Raw genomic sequence first — 15,532 nt, 5'->3', positions numbered from 1 at the left:
GGAAATCAATGCCTCGCTTCCCCGGAGCACGTTGGCCCCACGGGGGGCACTTGCGGTCAGGGTCAAAGGGCAGAGGTCACCAGGGCCAGCCTAGGCAAAGGCCACTCAGGACGGGATGTCCATCCTCCAAGGAGCGGGACAGACAAGTAGCGGTCGGTCCCCAAGCCAGCGAGCACGATGGCTTCTAGCTTTTGGGCTGTGTGTGACGTGCCACTCCTGTCTCTGTCTCTCTGTCTCTCTCACCCCGTGACACCTCTCTGCTGCCAACCCCCGGGTGCTGTGCCACCTGCCGGCAGATCTCCAAGGCTGTCACTGAGAAACACTTGTCCTTGGGTCCCCAACTGCCCCAGCCTCCCAGCCGGTACACGGTGGTGGACAAATGGGTACAAATCTCAACGGCAGAGATCGCACATGAGTTGGGCAGTTAGGGACGGCAGAAGAGTCGGTCTCACTGCGTCCCCGGGCTTCTCAGAGTGTCACCTCTCTGCCTGGTCGAGATTCCTAATATTTTAGGCCAGGCGCGGTGGCTCACGCCTGTCACCCCAGCACTCGGGGAGGCCGAGGCGGGAGGATCGCTCGAGGTCAGGAGGTCGAGACCAGCCTGGGCAATGTAGCGAGATCCCGTCTCTACTAAAAATAGAAAGAAATTAGCTGGACGACTAAAAATATATAGAAAAAATTAGCCGGGCGTGGTGGCGCATGCCTGTAGTCCCAGCTACTCGGGAGGCTGAGGCAGGAGGATCGCTTGAGCCCAGGAGTTGGAGGTTGCTGTGAGCGAGGCTGACGCCACGGCACTCTAGCCCGGGTGACAGAGCCAGACTCTGTCTCAAAACGAAAAACAAAAAACAAACAAACAAAAAGATTCCTAATATTTTCATGGTCACTGTGCAAGAAGGAAGTGACATGGATCTAGGGGGCTCCAAAAGGGTAAATAACCTCCCTACCAGCACTCAGCGACCAGGGAGTGCCAGGTGGCTAGGAGCAGGGGACCCCCGAGGGACCACAGGGGACAGTGGCGTGTGGCCTGGATTTGGGTTTAAGGAACACCAGGGCGGGAGGTCGGAATGAGCAGAACCCCCGTGGCTGGCACGGAGCCGGCCCGACCCTGCTGGCCCAGGGCTGGGGACCCCAAGGGGCCTCTGTGTCCCTCCGAGGACAAAACCAGGTCCCCTGAGCTCTGGAGATGCAGACGCATCCACTGCGCCCCAGAATGGTCCCCAGGTCCCCTGTGCCAAAGCCCAGGACGCCACCCCAGCAATGCCAAGACGCTGTTAAGAAGTTCTGGGTTTTTTTTTTTTTTCTCTCTCTTTTTATTGGCAAAGTAAATATTTTTATGAAGGACCAAAGAAAATATACAGAATTGTCACCTATGTACACCGGCTTTATAGATCTTTGTTTGCTTTTTGAAATTTCAAATGTACACAAACGTTGATATGTTATTAAAAGATCTTTTTTTTTTTTAATGTCGATGTCGCTATGTACAGTTTATTTACATACATTCATAGGATGCGAAATAAACCTGTCCCAAACACGCTGGTCGATGTCGTATTAATTTCTAGATGGAAGGAAGGAAGGAATGCGTTTCTCCATCGGGGTGGGGGTCGTCTAAGTCCTTCCGCGCCCCGGCCACCCGGCCTGCTGCCGGCTCCGGAGGGCGTCCTGGAGGCGGGCACCCGGATTTGTGCGGGGACACCGGAGCAGGGGCGAGCCACCCTGGGGGGGAGGGACCCTCCGGCTGTGTCTCTCCGCCCCGTGCGTTTAACCTAACCCAAGCACGTGCAGTGCCAGCTCCCAGCGAGGGTCGCCTTTGGCCTCTCCCAGCGCCAGGCCACTCGGTGATCGCGCCGGGGGAGGGAGGCATCTTGGACGGAGGAGGTGGCGGGGACGGAGCCCTGACACCCGCAGCGCAAGACCCGGACTTTGGCCTACTTCCTCCTCCGCCAGCAAGGCTCCCTCCGGGAAGGCGACATTTCCCAACTGCACATTTCATCTTGCCCAAAGAGCCGCCGGCGAAGCGCTGGCGTTGGCCCCGGTGGAGAGCCCAGTGGGACAAGGGCCAGGGCTCCCCTCCGCCCCCCCAAAAAAACACCCCTTCTCCACTCAGCTGCTGCAGCTGACGCCGCCCCCCAACCCTGCAGAAGGGAGGCGCGAAGGCACCAGGGCGCAAAGGCCTGTCCCAGCCGCGCACCCCAGCCGTGCGCCCCATCCGCGTGCGCCCCAGTCGTGCGCCCCAGCCGTGCACCCCAGCCGCGTGCGCCCCAGCCGTGCGCCCCATCCGTGCGCCCCAGCCGTGCACCCCATCCGCGTGCGCCCCAGTCGTGCGCCCCAGCCGTGCACCCCAGCCGCGTGCGCCCCATCCGCGCGCCCCAGCCGTGCGCCCCAGCCGTGCGCCCCAGCCGTGCGCCCCAGCCGCGTGCGCCCCAGCCTCCAAGGACGCAGCGCGGCTTAAGTCCCCCCCCCCCCAAAAAAGGCATCGGGTGACGGGCTCTGGGTGCAGAAGGTGGGCTGGTAACCTTGCCACGGTCCTCTGGAGGTGGCCAATAAGTTATTCCCGCCCTCTCAAAAAAAAAAAAAAAAAAACCCCAACCAGAAATGGGGGTGCGGGCCCGGGGCGGGGCGGCGGGTGCTCAGTTGACGGCGCGCACCGAGCGGCTGCCCCGCGGGAAGCGGTGCACCTTGATGTGCTTGGAGAGGTGGTCGCTGCGCGCGAACTTCTTCTCGCACACCGGGCACTGGTACGGCTTCACGCCCGAGTGCGAGCGCCGGTGTCGCGACAGCTCGTCGGAGCGCGAGAACCTGCGGGACACGCGGGAGGGGCGGGTGGTCAGCCCTGTGCGCTCGGGGAGGCCACACCGGTTCCCGAAATAGCCACCGGGCAAAGCCACTCTCCCGGGCTCCGCGAGCGTCCCCTGCCGCCCCCACCCCCCCAAAGATGGGGAGGGTCACAGAGAGAGGCCAGGGCGCGCGCGCGACAGGTGCCACTCTGGTGCGCCAGGGCGGCTGCTGAGCGCTGCGCACGGGAAAGGCCCCCAAGGCCACCGAGCCGGGGACTGAGTCCCCACGGCCCTCCCGGTTGGGGTCCGGAGCGTGCTGGAGCGCTCAGGCCCCAACCCCGGCCACCTGTCACAACCCGTTCCGCATCCTCCTGCTGGACCCGAACTCCCCAGGGGTGTCCCCCAGCGCTGCGGGGATGTCCCTGGGTCCTGTCTCTCCTGCTTCCCCTGTGGCAGGGTGAGGGGTCCTCCGGCTGGAGCCCAGCCCACCACGCCTGGACCAGGCTGTCCCGGCAGCAGGACCCCTCCCACCCCACTTACCCCACACACACACTCTCTCTCTCTCCTCAGCGCTCCACCTGCACGCACCTTTCCTTGGTCCCTCCTGCCACAGGACATTTGCACAAACTTTCCCCTCCATTGAGAAAGCTCTTCCCTCCCCTCTTCTTGCGCTCTCCTACCCATCCTTTAGAGCTCATCTCAAACGTCACCTCCTCAGGAGAGCCCTCCAGGATTGCAGCCCGGTCTGGGCACCTTCGGCATCGTGCACCCCTCTTCCCCCCCACTCCTGCCGCCGCTGCAGTTTTAAATCCGTCTCAACTTTTTGATGGGCGTCAGCCTGGCCCGCTAGACCGCGGCTCCACGCGGGGCACGTCTGTCTGGTGCCCTGTGGTCTCCCCGATGACCAGCCCAGTGCTTGGTGTGTGACAGGTGCTCAGTGAGGGCATTTCAATGACAGAGTGGGCGCAGCGAGCAGCCTCAGGACAGAGCAGTGTCACGGGGACAGTCCCTGTGCACACATACACGCGTGCTAACCTACACACATACATGTGCTCACGTACACACGTGCACATATACACACGTGTACACATGCATGTGCTCACACGTGCCCACATACACATACATGTGCTCATGTACACACGTACACACACATGTATACACATGCATGTGCTCACACGTGCACACATACACATACATGTGCTCATGTACACACATACACACACATGCATACACATGCATGTGCTCACATACACATGTGCACGCATACACATACATGTGCTCGTGTACACACGTATACACACACGTATACACATCCATGTGCTCACATGTGCACACATACATGTGCTTATGTACACGCGTGCACATATACACACATATACACATCCATGTGCTCACATACACACATGCGCACAGATACACATACATGTGCTCGCATACACATGTGCACATATACATGCACACACATGCATGTGCTCACATACACATGTGCACGCATACACATGCATGTGCTTGTGTACACACGTATGCACACACGCATACACATGCGTGTGCACACATGCACACAGAGACACATACATGTGCTCGCATATACACGTGCACATGTACACGTAAACACATGCATGTGCTCACATACACATGCACACACATACACATACATGTGCTCATGTACACACGCATGCACAATGTGCTCATGCACACATACACACATACATGTGCACATACGTGCATGCACACATGCTCACGCATACACATGCATGAACACACATGCACACACAGGAGCACCGGGTCCAACGCCCCATTCCCAGACCCGGGGCCACGTGACAAGAGGCGCTGCCCCAGGGTAGCAATTCCTGAACCGGTAGGGGCTGGGGACCCACCCTCTGTCACCCCTCTGTCATCCCTCTGTCGCCACCCCCTGTGGGTGGAGGCCTCGACTCTGCAGCCTGAGGAGGAGCAGAAGGACCCAGCAGAGCACGCACTGGGCGGGACCCAGGCGGGTGGCAGGAGGGGCGTGTAGGGGGACAAGGCCGTCAGCCTCGGCTGCTGCCCGGTGCCAGGGTCCTGCTCCCAGACGGTGACGGCGTCTGCACTTGGAGGCTGGCACCTCCCCCCCGCCCTGCCCCCGCATCCTGGAGCGCCAGCGGGGCCCGGCACAGGGCAGGGCTCTCTGCACACCTTCAGACTACATGACTCTCCTGCCTGCCAGATGACGACACCGAGGGTCAGAGTGGTCAGGGCCTCATCTAGGGGCACTAACAAGAAAGAGCAACCGAGGCTGGAGCATAGGTCTCAGCAGGGTCCCCTAGACCTGTGTCCCATGGCCAGGACGACCGGCCCCCGGCCAGAGCTGAGCAAACGGCTTCTAAGTAGACGAGCTGGCCCAGGGCAGGGACAAGCAGAATGCCAGGCGTCCCCACACACAGGTGTCACCTGGTGCCTCCCTGCCCAGGGAGCCCGGATTAGCCCCGTCGGACCTGCAAGTTACACCCAGGGCTCAGGGAGGCCAACTCACGTGACCCGAGGGACAGCAAGATCTACCCTGCTGTCCCTGCCTCAACGGGCCCCACCCTGGGCCTCAGTTTCCTCACGTGTCCAGCGAAGACCTTGCAACTCCTGCTTGCCTTCCGAGATTCACCTCAGAGGCCACAGGCAGTGACATAGAGCCACGGCAGCCCTCTGTCCCCGGGGACACCCTGGGACACCCTGGGACGGCCAGGCCGGTCGAGCCTCACTCATGAGCCCCTTCCCGCTGCCGCAGGGTCCAGGTGGGGGGTGCCAAGATCCCGGAGCCTCAGTTTCCCCTCCCGGAGACGAGGAGAGTGACAACACTAGCCCACAGGATGGTGACAATTGGAGAAGGGAACCAGCACCGTGCTGGGAGCTGGAAATTGTTCCAGAATCCTGCGTTCTCGTTCCCTGCGTGGGGCTCAGCGCAGGGCCCCGTGTGTGTCGGGCCGCGGGACGGAGGACGCACGGGAGCCCAGGCGACTCCCGGGGCATCCCATAATGTCAGCACCGGCCCACGCAGCACGGACGGGTGACACTAACCCGCCACCCTCCACGAAGCCATCATCGTCAGCCGTCCATGCTCGGGGACCCCGATGGCAATGGTGCGTCTAGACTTGCGAGTGCACAACCTGCCCAACCGTACCTGGGCTCTGCCTGCTAGCGGGGAAGGGGGCAGAGAATGCCGGGTCCCCCCAGGGGCAGCGGTGCCACAGGGGTCAAGAGAGCAGGCTGGTGCCGGAGCACTGGGTTCGAGTCCTGTCCCTGTCACTTTCTCGGGGCCTCCCACTGCGGGTGACAACCGTACCTGGCAGAGGAGACTGCCGGGAGCTACTGACGCTCGTGTTTGCTGTGGCAGGAGGGGACTCTTTCTGGACGGAATGGCTTGGCCACCCCAGAAGGGGACGTTCCGCTGCTGTGAGGGACAAAGGAGGCCTGTGTCTGAGAGGGAGGCGAGGAAGTTTCTAGAAAGGCGGCGGACGCTTCCCCGGAGGGTCCGATCGGAACAGGGAAAGCCCGGTCGCGTCACCGGAGGGAAAGGGACAGGAGGTGCTGAGTCCGGGCCCGACAGCACGAGGAGGTGGGGTTGGGTCCCCGACTCCTGCAGGGCACGGAGGTCACCGGGCTGTTCTCTGCACACGGGACACGGCACCGGGGCCAGAGGCTGCCTGGGTCTCGAGAGGGACATCCCAGGCACAAAAGCCACCAGGAGGAAGAGGAGGGGCCTTGGCGTGCGGAGCAGGGGTGGGGTCCCGAGTCGGGGGGGTCCAGACAGCCCCGGCTGAACGCCTGCTTTCCCGCGTCCTCGCTGTGTGACTATAGAGGACTCGCTTAACCACTCTGTGCCTTAATTTCTCCCTCCGTAAAATGGGCACAAGCGTTCAGAGCAGTGCCCGGCGCGCTCGGAGGCTCGGGGCTGTCCCCGTGACCGCTGTCATCAGCTCTTTCCCCAGATCGGAGGCAAAACGGCTAAAGCAGCCAACAGCGTGGGTCGGGGAGGGGAGACACAAGCGGCTACGGTGACAGCAGGTGGGGGGTGACAGCAGGTGGAGGGTGACAGCAGGTGGGGGGTGACAGCAGGGCCGAGGCGCTGGCCTAAAGGTGCACCCCAGATTCACACTCGCTACCTATGTCCCTGTGGGCACGGTCGTGGGATACAAACATTCTGTGCCTCAGTTTCCCCCTCTGTAAAACGCGAATTGGAGCCCACGCTTTTACACGGCTCTTGTGCGGACTCAGGACGGGCAGTGCGACAGCTGGGACCGTCAACAAGAGCACGGGACACTAGCTGTCACTGCAGCCACCAGGGGCCGGCGGCAGCGTTTCAGACCGGGGGCCACAGAGGGGCCCGATGAGAGGGGAAGAGGCGGGAGGGCGGACCGAGAACGGGACAGCAATTTAGGGCGCGCTGAGTGGCCAGCGTAGCCTCAGGCCTGGGGAGAAGCTACGGGGAGCCTTTCAGAAGCCCGGGGCGTGGCCGACGGCAGGGACAGTTCCCACGGCGATGACATCACGCCGGGGACACGCCACACGCCTTCTCCTGCCAAGCGGGGCCCGAGCAAGACCAGTTCGTGAACCCTCTCCAGGAACCCCCGCTCTCACTTGCATACCTCCTGCCGTGGGGAACTCACTACCTCTCATGGGCAGCATGTGGAGGGCTAAGGTCTGCCTCCCTGAGATACAGCTGGGCTGAGCCCAGAAGAAGGCGGCAGGGCCTCTCCTTCTGGGGGAGCTGGACAGGGGGTGGCCTGGACCTGGGACCGCCACACCCTCCCTCCCTGCCGTCCAAGCTGGCCTCACCCCCGCTGGAGGGGCCGTGTGCCAGCGGTCAGCACCAACCAGGGGACGGTGCCATGGAGGGGGCTGTCGGCCCCGCGCCCGCTCGGCAGGCCACGGCCCGGGGCTCAGAGGGACGGGGACACCAGGACCCAATGTCACCAGGCTGCAGCCGGGGCTGTCACAGAAGCCTCCGGGCTGTCTGAAGGGAGCAGGGGACAGACCCCGAGGGATGTCCTCGCTCAGGAAGGGCCTCCATCACCCAAGAATGACATCGTTTGGGAAAAGTCCCCGCTCTGGCCGGCTCAGCGCTCCGTGCACAGGTGACAGTATCACTGTCACATTCCACGCACACGCCTCCCCGTCCATGCACACGCCTCCCCATCCATGACATGCCTCCCCGTCCACGCACATGCCTCCCCGTCCACGCACACGCCTCCCCGCCCACGCACACGCCTCCCTGCCCACACACACGCCTCCCCGCCCACGCACACGCCTCCCCATCCACGCACACGCCTCCCCGTCCACGCACACGCCTCCCCGTCCACGCACATGCCTCCCCGTCCACGCACACGCCTCCCCGCCCACGCACACGCCTCCATGCCACACGCCTCCCCGTCCATGCACACGCCTCCCCGCCCACGCACACGCCTCCCCGTCCATGCTACACGCCTCCCCGCCCACGCACACGCCTCCCCGTCCATGCCACACGCCTCCCCGTCCACGCACACGCCTCCCCGTCCATGCTACACGCCTCCCCGTCCATGCACACGCCTCCCCGTCCACGCACACACCTCCCCATCCACGCACACGCCTCCCCATCCACGCACACGCCTCCCCGCCCACACACACGCCTCCCCGTCCACACACACACCTCCCCATCCACGCACACGCCTCCCCGCCCACACACACGCCTCCCCGTCCACGCACACGCCTCCCCATCCACGCACACGCCTCCCCGCCCACACACACGCCTCCCCGTCCATGCTACACGCCTCCCCGCCCATGCACACGCCTCCCCGTCCACGCACACACCTCCCCATCCACGCACACGCCTCCCCGCCCACACACACGCCTCCCCGTCCATGCTACACGCCTCCCCGCCCATGCACACGCCTCCCCGTCCACGCACACACCTCCCCGTCCACGCACATGCCTCCCCATCCACACACACGCCTCCCCGCCCATACACACGCCTCCCCATCCACGCACACGCCTCCCCGCCCACGCACACGCCTCCCCGTCCATGCACACACCTCCCCATCCATGCCACACGCCTCCCCGTCCACGCACACGCCTCCCCATCCACGCACACGCCTCCCCGTCCACGCACACGCCTCCCCGTGCACGCACATGCTTCCCCGCCCACACACATGCCTCCCCGTCCACGCACACGCCTCCCCGTCCACCCGGACCCCTGCCCCGGGGCCAAGTCTCAAAAACCCAGAACCAGGCTGCAGTCTAAAAGCACGAAAGCTCCAAGAGGCTCCCTGTGCGTGACTCCCACGCATAACACATGCATGCACATGCACGCACACCAGGTGCACGCATAGACACGTGCAAACACATATGGTCACGTGTGACAAACATAACGGAGAAAGCAAGACATGGACACACACACACACGCACACACACACACACGCACACACACGCACACGCACACACACGCACACGCACCCGGGCCTGCTGGCGTGGCGAGGGCCGGGTCTACACACACCCCCACGCACGCACACGCGCACGCACGGCAGCATGCCACGTCTCACCCCACACCTTGCACAGCCCGGGAATGTCTTGGTGGCACCCGGCGCCCTCCCGGGCAGGCCGGGGACACCTTCAGGACGGATGTCCCAAACCGGGGACGGAGTTGCGGCAGCCCTGAACACGTGGGCCCCGGGCAGGCCGCCCGCATTTCAGGAAAAGGTGCATGTGTCCCCCCCCTGCCCCCACCCCGGGCAGGGTGATCCCCAGGGGCCCCTCTGGCACCCAGAGGCCGGGCGAGCCTGGGCCAGTCCCCGCCCCGTGCAGGCTGCGTCCCCCGCCGGGCCGCGCAGGGCCCAGAGCCCGGACGGCTTCTGCCACCTTGGACGCGGCATCGCCGGCCAGCCGGGTCCCCCTCTGCGTGGGGGTTTGTGGCTTCCCCAGACAACTCCAGGTCCCCAGGGAGCAAGCAGGGGCCCGGCCCAGCCCACACGCCCGGAGACGTCCGTGGACGAAGCTAGAGCCCCGGGGTGGGGAAGCCGCACTTTCAGGATGTGACCTCTGTCACCCCACCGGCTGGGTTCCAACCCCGGCTGCTCCGAGCCACCGTGTCCTCGGGGTTGCAGCTGGGAGTGATGCTGGTACTTACCCTGGGGGTGCCGCGCGCCCGGAGCCCCGTGTGCCAGCGTCCCCGGCTGTCCTTGCGCACACAGGGGCCCTGGCACTGCGCTCGGCCCCGCGCCCTCGTGCCACTGCGTCGGGGACCCGGCCGGCATCGCAAAGCCACAGCCGGCCTTACCTGGTCGTCATGGCGCCGGAGACCAGCTGGCCTGCGGCTCGGAAACCAGGAGGGACAAGGACACCTCCGGGCGGGCGGCCGTGCCAGCGCCGATCCTGTCCCCCCCGCCCGCCCCGCTGTCCCCTCGCTACTCAGCCTTCTCCGGCAGGGGGACAAACGGCTTGGCCGCGCACCCAAGCAGGCAGACACGCGTGTGGGACCGCGGGCACCGCCCGGGGGACCTGTCACCGCCATACTGACCTCCAGCCGCAGCCCGGCCAGGTGCAGGCGAAGGGCTTCTCACCCGTGTGGCGACGCAGGTGGGCCTTGAGGTGGCTGCTCTTGGTGTACATCTTGCTGCAGCCGGGGAAGGTGCATTTGTGCATTTTGATCAGTTCCGCCGCCGGGTTCTTGGGGAACTTCTGGCCCGCGAGGAGGCCGGCGGGGCCGGGCCCCAGGGGACCCGAGCCCACGGGCTTGGCGGCGATCGGCACCGGGGCGATGCGCACGAACTTGGAGGGCAGGTGCGGGCCGCACGAGGGGACCACCTGGGGCACCAGGGCGAACGTCTGGCCCTGGATGCTGACCAGGAGCTGGGCGACCTTGACGTTCTCGCCGGCGGGCTGCCCGGGGGAGGCGGGCGCGGAGCCCCGATTCCTGCTTCAGCGGCAGGGGCTGGATCTGCAGCAGCACGGGGACGGGGCCCTCGGGCGCGGGGCTCCCGCTGGGGCCCTGGGTGTCACCAGAGCCCGGGCCGCCTGGCGGAGAGACGCGGCACTCTTTGCCACCGGCGGGCCCCGGGGCAGAAGTGGCTGCGGTGTGGCCCCGCGGAGAGGCGGGCCGCGGGCCTCCGGGTCCCCTGCCGGGGCCCTCGAGCGCCTCCTTGACCTCCGGCTCCATGTTCTCCTCCAGAAACTCCTCGATCTCCTCCAGGGTGGGCTGGAAGAGTCTCTGGGCGTTGCTGGGGTCACCTCCCAGGGGACACTCGGGGAAGCAGAAATGCTCCCCCTTCACTGGTGGGGTTGCTCTTCGCCAGGGTCCCCAGGCCGTGGGGCTGGCGCTGGCCGCAAAGCCACCACCGCTGCCACCCCCCGCTGAGGGTGGCCTGGGACAGCAGGAAGTCCAAGATGCCATCCTGGCTCCCCGCGTAGCAGGAGCACAGGGCTTGGGAGTCGGGGCTGGCACAGGAGCAGGGGCTGGAGGAGTCGCTGTCGTCTTCCGAGAGGGGCGAGGGCGGCCGCAGCGGGGTAGTCCCGCCGGCCGGCCAGCCTGTCGCCCAGGTAACCCACGGGGCACTTCGGCGACGAGAACCTCTCGTCCACTGGGAGCATGTGGTCCACCATGCTGGCCTGGCCGGAACCGGGTGGCAGCTGCAGAGAGGGGACAGAGGGAGGCCCGGTCAGAAGGACAACGCGCTCACCTGCCACCGCCCCGTGGGGCTGCAGCCCCCACCCCCCTCAGCAGCCTGGCCGGCCACCTCCCGCTGCCGCCGAATGCCCGGGTCCTGCCTCGGTCCCTCGGGAGAGAGAGCTGTCCCTGCAAGTGTTGTCTGAAATTGCACCACCTGTTTGCAAAAGAGCCCTCTCCCGGGCCCGTTGCACAACCTGGGGCACTTCTGGTGGCAAACAGATTTTCCAGAAGAATCCTGGAAAAGAACACACGCGAGTATGCGGGGAGGACGGTATGTGAGGAGGGTCGCCACACCCCGTCGGGGGCCCCAGAGATCGGGGACCGTCCTGCCACCAACGTACAGAGTCACCGCGTGACTCGGGACACCGGACCCCAGCTTCAAGCCTGCTGGCTCCCCGACTGGGGAGTAGGACATTGGCTGTTTGCCCTCTGACCCCCGTGTCGTCGTCATCGGGGACTTGCGGAGGTTGTGCAAATAAAAACACAGGCTTCCGATTCAATTGGAATCTCAGATTTATAAAAAACAAACAAACAAACAAACAAAAAAAGAACGATTTTTCATATAAACATGTCCCCAGTGTTGGACGGGGACGCTTGTGTTTCGAAATTATTGGATCTGAGATTCAAATGTCACCGGGGAACTTGGTAAAACTGGAGTTTGGAGGCCGGAAAATTAAAGACCAGATGAGCGGCTGCGCTTGCGGGCTCAGTTTCCCCACCTGAAGGAGACAGAGGGGGGACGGGGCACGCTGTCTGGTCTCAGACCCCTCTGGACGTCCCACGCCCCCGAGGCTTCGCCACCTGGTGGACAAGCCCCGCCCTCTCGGCTGTGGACACTCCTCACCACAGGTCCCCAGTCCCGGTATGTGTGTGACCTCCCTGTAGTTCACAACTCGGCTGCTTTCCCACCCTTGACCCTCGCCACCTTAGGCAGCCTCAGCTAATGCCCCACGAGACCCAGTGCTCCTGTCTCTGCTGCGTCCCCCGTCCCTGGTGTGGCACCTGGTGCCCCCAGGAGGGGTTCAGAGAACTGTCACAGACAGCAGATGGGAAAGCTGAGTCTCCTGAAGCCAAAGGACAGGCCGGGTCCAGTGTCCAAGGAGAGTCAACAGTGTCCGGCTGTGACAGGGCCACCTCTGTGGACCTTTGTCCCCAGCCCGGGACCGCAGCGGGCTGGGTGTTTATCGAGGTTGCAGAAGGGGAACGTTCTGCGTCTGAAGCCAGAGGGTCTCTGCCGACTGGCGTCACCCCTGCACCGGGTCCCTTCGGGGTCCGGGACCACTTCGGGGCCCGGTGCCCACCACTGCCCAACCGGCCGACACGCCGGTGTCATTATGAGCTGCGTGCGACCTTGGGCAAGTGCTTGGTCCCCGCCAAGCGCAGTCTCCCCATCTGTTCCGGGCTTCAATGATTTCTGAGTCTCTCTCCTGCTTGGGGACCCCAGGCCCTTTGACCCGAGCTCCCGACTCATCCCGGAAGCTCCGTGGTGCCCCAGGAAGCTGAGGCAGGGTCTGTGCGTGCCCCGCCCCAGGCTGGTTTTGCCAAGGGACATTTGTCTTTCGGGCCGGAATACTCAGCTGAAGATTGAAAACGGGGAGTGCGTTTGAAAACACGCGCTATTCGCCCAAATCAGGTGCCGGGAAGGAACGGAACGCGCAGATAACGAACCCACATGCCACCCCAGGGCTCCCCACCCTCCGAGCAGGGGCTGCAAGCAGGGCTGGGTGACCTCGGCAGGTGGCACGACCCTCTCTGTCTGCTCAGTCAGGACCGGCCATTGGGGGGTCTCTCTGCCGCTCTGCAGCGACGCTAAGTCCCCCCGTGGGGGTCCCCCCGCACCACCCTGCCACACCACCCCGTGTAATTCTTCCTAGCAGGTGCCAGTGTGGGAATCCGCCTGGGTCACGCGTTTGCAAACTTTGTCCCCTGCCTGCATCCCCACCCGAATCTTAGCTGCTCCGCGGGGTGGGTCCCAGGCCACATCCTAGCGACTGTAACCGGGGCCGGGACGATGTTCTGAATGAGCGAGTGAGAGGTGCTTCGGCGGCGGGGACCAGCAATCGGGTGGCCCGGGTCAGGCGTCCCCCAGAAGGGACACTCGGGCCAAGGGGCTTTGGGACTGCCCTGCCGGCCAGGGCTGGAGCTCCGGCTCCGAAAACACAGCAGCACGTGGCTCGGCCAGAGGCACAGGGTGCGTGCAGGGGGAGGGGACTCGCTGTTCCGGGCACAGTCCCCGGCCAGCCGCCGGACTCCGCCCCCTCCCCGGGCCAGGCCAGGCCTGCTGTTTATCCTCCGGGGGACACAGCGGCAGCAGGAACAACATGTAATTGATAACAAGCCCAGCGCCGGCCAAGGGCTCGCCATTGGGTCAGCGTGCAAATCCCGGGGGTGGCGGGTGGGGGCCGCCCTTCAAAATAAGAGTCTGCGCTGGCCGCCGCGCGCCACCCACAGGCCCCAAAGTCGCCCGAGTCCGGGCGTCCCTCGCACCTGTAGGACAGCGGGGTCCCCCCACCCCCCGGAGCCACCCGGTCCTCGGGGGGGAAGGGGGAAAAGGTTGGAGGGGCTCAGACATTTGGGGGTTTCATCTCGGGGGGAGAAAACAGCCCCTCTGTGCCCCCCGGGAGAGGAGGGTCCCATGGGTAACCCCACATTTGCGGGAGAGGGGGGTCCCATGGTTGCCGGGGGGTGGGGGTGGGAGAGGGAACAGGACGACCACGCAGGGTGGCGGTGGTCTGTCCTCCGCCGGCCACCGCTCAGTCCCAGCGGCCGGGGCACCGGGCCGGGGGTTGGAGCCCAAGACGAGCGAGCGGTGCGGGGGTGCGTGTCGTGCGACCGCGTGTGCGGGGCGCGGGGCGGCGGCCGCTGGTGCGCGCGGAGGGGACCCGCGAGGGACGCGGAAGGCGGGCGGGCAGCCCTGGCGCGCGGCCCGGTGGGCACCGTGCCCTCGGCCCGCGCCCCCCGCCGCCGCCGCCGCCGCGGTGACCGCCAGTGACCCCTCCGCCCCCGGCCTGCGCCCCCCGAAGCCCGCGCGGGCCGGCGCGTCCCCTCCTCCCGCCGGGCCCCGCCGGGCGCTCGCCATATGGGAGGGCCGGCCCGCGGGCCCCGAGCGCGGCGACTCCGGGTGGCGCCCGGGGGTGGCTGTCCCTCGGGCCCGCCCGGGCCCCGCCGCGCCTGTCCCACCTGAACTCGGCGCGCGCGCCCCGGCCGCGGCCCGGCCCCTGCGCTCCCGCGGCTCCGGCTCCCCGGCTGGCGGCGGCCGCGGGCCGAGCCGCCCGTCCTGCGCTGGCTCGCTCGCCCGCCGGCCCGCGCGGGTCGCTGCGGCGGAGCCCTGGCCGCTCGCTGCTCGCGCTGCGCTCACTCCCCGCGCTCACGTGACGCCGCGGGCGCCGCGAAGGCTCGCAGGAGGCTCGGCCCCGGGCGCGCGCCCCATTGGCCAGCGCCGCGCGTCACGCGCCCCGCCCCGCCCCCGGACCCGCCCCCGGACCCGCCCCCGGCTGCGCCGGGCCCGCCCAGGCTCCGCCCCCAGGCCCCGCCCCCGGCTGCATTCGGACCAACCTCCCCGACCTGACAAGACCCCGCCCCAAGACCCGCCCCCGGACCCGCCCCCGGCTGCACCCGGGCCCGCCCAGGCTCCGCCCCCAGGCCCCGACCCCGGCTGCATCCAGACCCGCCAAGGCTCCGCCCCCGGCTGCATTCGGACCAACCTCCCCGACCTGCCCAGACCCCGCCCCAAGCTCCGCCCCCGGACCCGCCCCCGGCTGCACCCGGGCCCGCCCAGGCCCCGCCCCAAGCCCCGCCTCCGGCTGCATTCGGACCAACCCCCTCCTCGACCTGTCCAGGCCCCGCCCCCCTGACCCGTCCCCTGACCCGCCCCCGGCTGCACCCTGGCCCGCCCAGGCCCCGCCCCAAGCCCCGCCCCCGGCTGCATTCGGACCAACCCCCCCTCGACCTGTCCAGGCCCCGCCCCAAGCCCCGCCCCCGGACCCGCCCCCGGCTGCACCCTGGCCCGCCCAGGCCCCGCCCCAAGCCCCGCCCCCGGCTGCTCCCGGCCGAGCGCAGCCGGCGCGCTCCGAGCCCTGCAGCTCCCCGA

At 66.3% G+C, this 15,532-nt stretch overlaps 1 protein-coding gene across 1 annotated transcript; it reads right to left on the bottom strand.

Annotated features, from left to right (window-relative positions):
- Positions 1-2,402: 2,402 nt before the first annotated feature.
- Positions 2,403-11,855, bottom strand: KLF15 (Kruppel like factor 15). Its single transcript, XM_045535033.1, is given in 7 exon segments — positions 2,403-2,796; positions 10,294-10,682; positions 10,684-10,827; positions 10,829-10,876; positions 10,879-11,128; positions 11,130-11,269; positions 11,271-11,855. Coding segments are annotated over 7 exon segments (1,245 nt in total). The 5' UTR covers positions 11,376-11,855; the 3' UTR covers positions 2,403-2,627.
- Between the last annotated feature and the right edge of the window lie 3,677 nt (positions 11,856-15,532).

The sequence above is a fragment of the Lemur catta genome, chromosome 21 (assembly GCF_020740605.2).
Source record: "Lemur catta isolate mLemCat1 chromosome 21, mLemCat1.pri, whole genome shotgun sequence".
Classification (NCBI taxonomy): Eukaryota; Metazoa; Chordata; class Mammalia; order Primates; family Lemuridae; genus Lemur; species Lemur catta.
The sequence above is the reverse complement of the archived record's forward strand: the minus strand, read 5'-3'. Positions and strand labels throughout refer to the sequence as shown.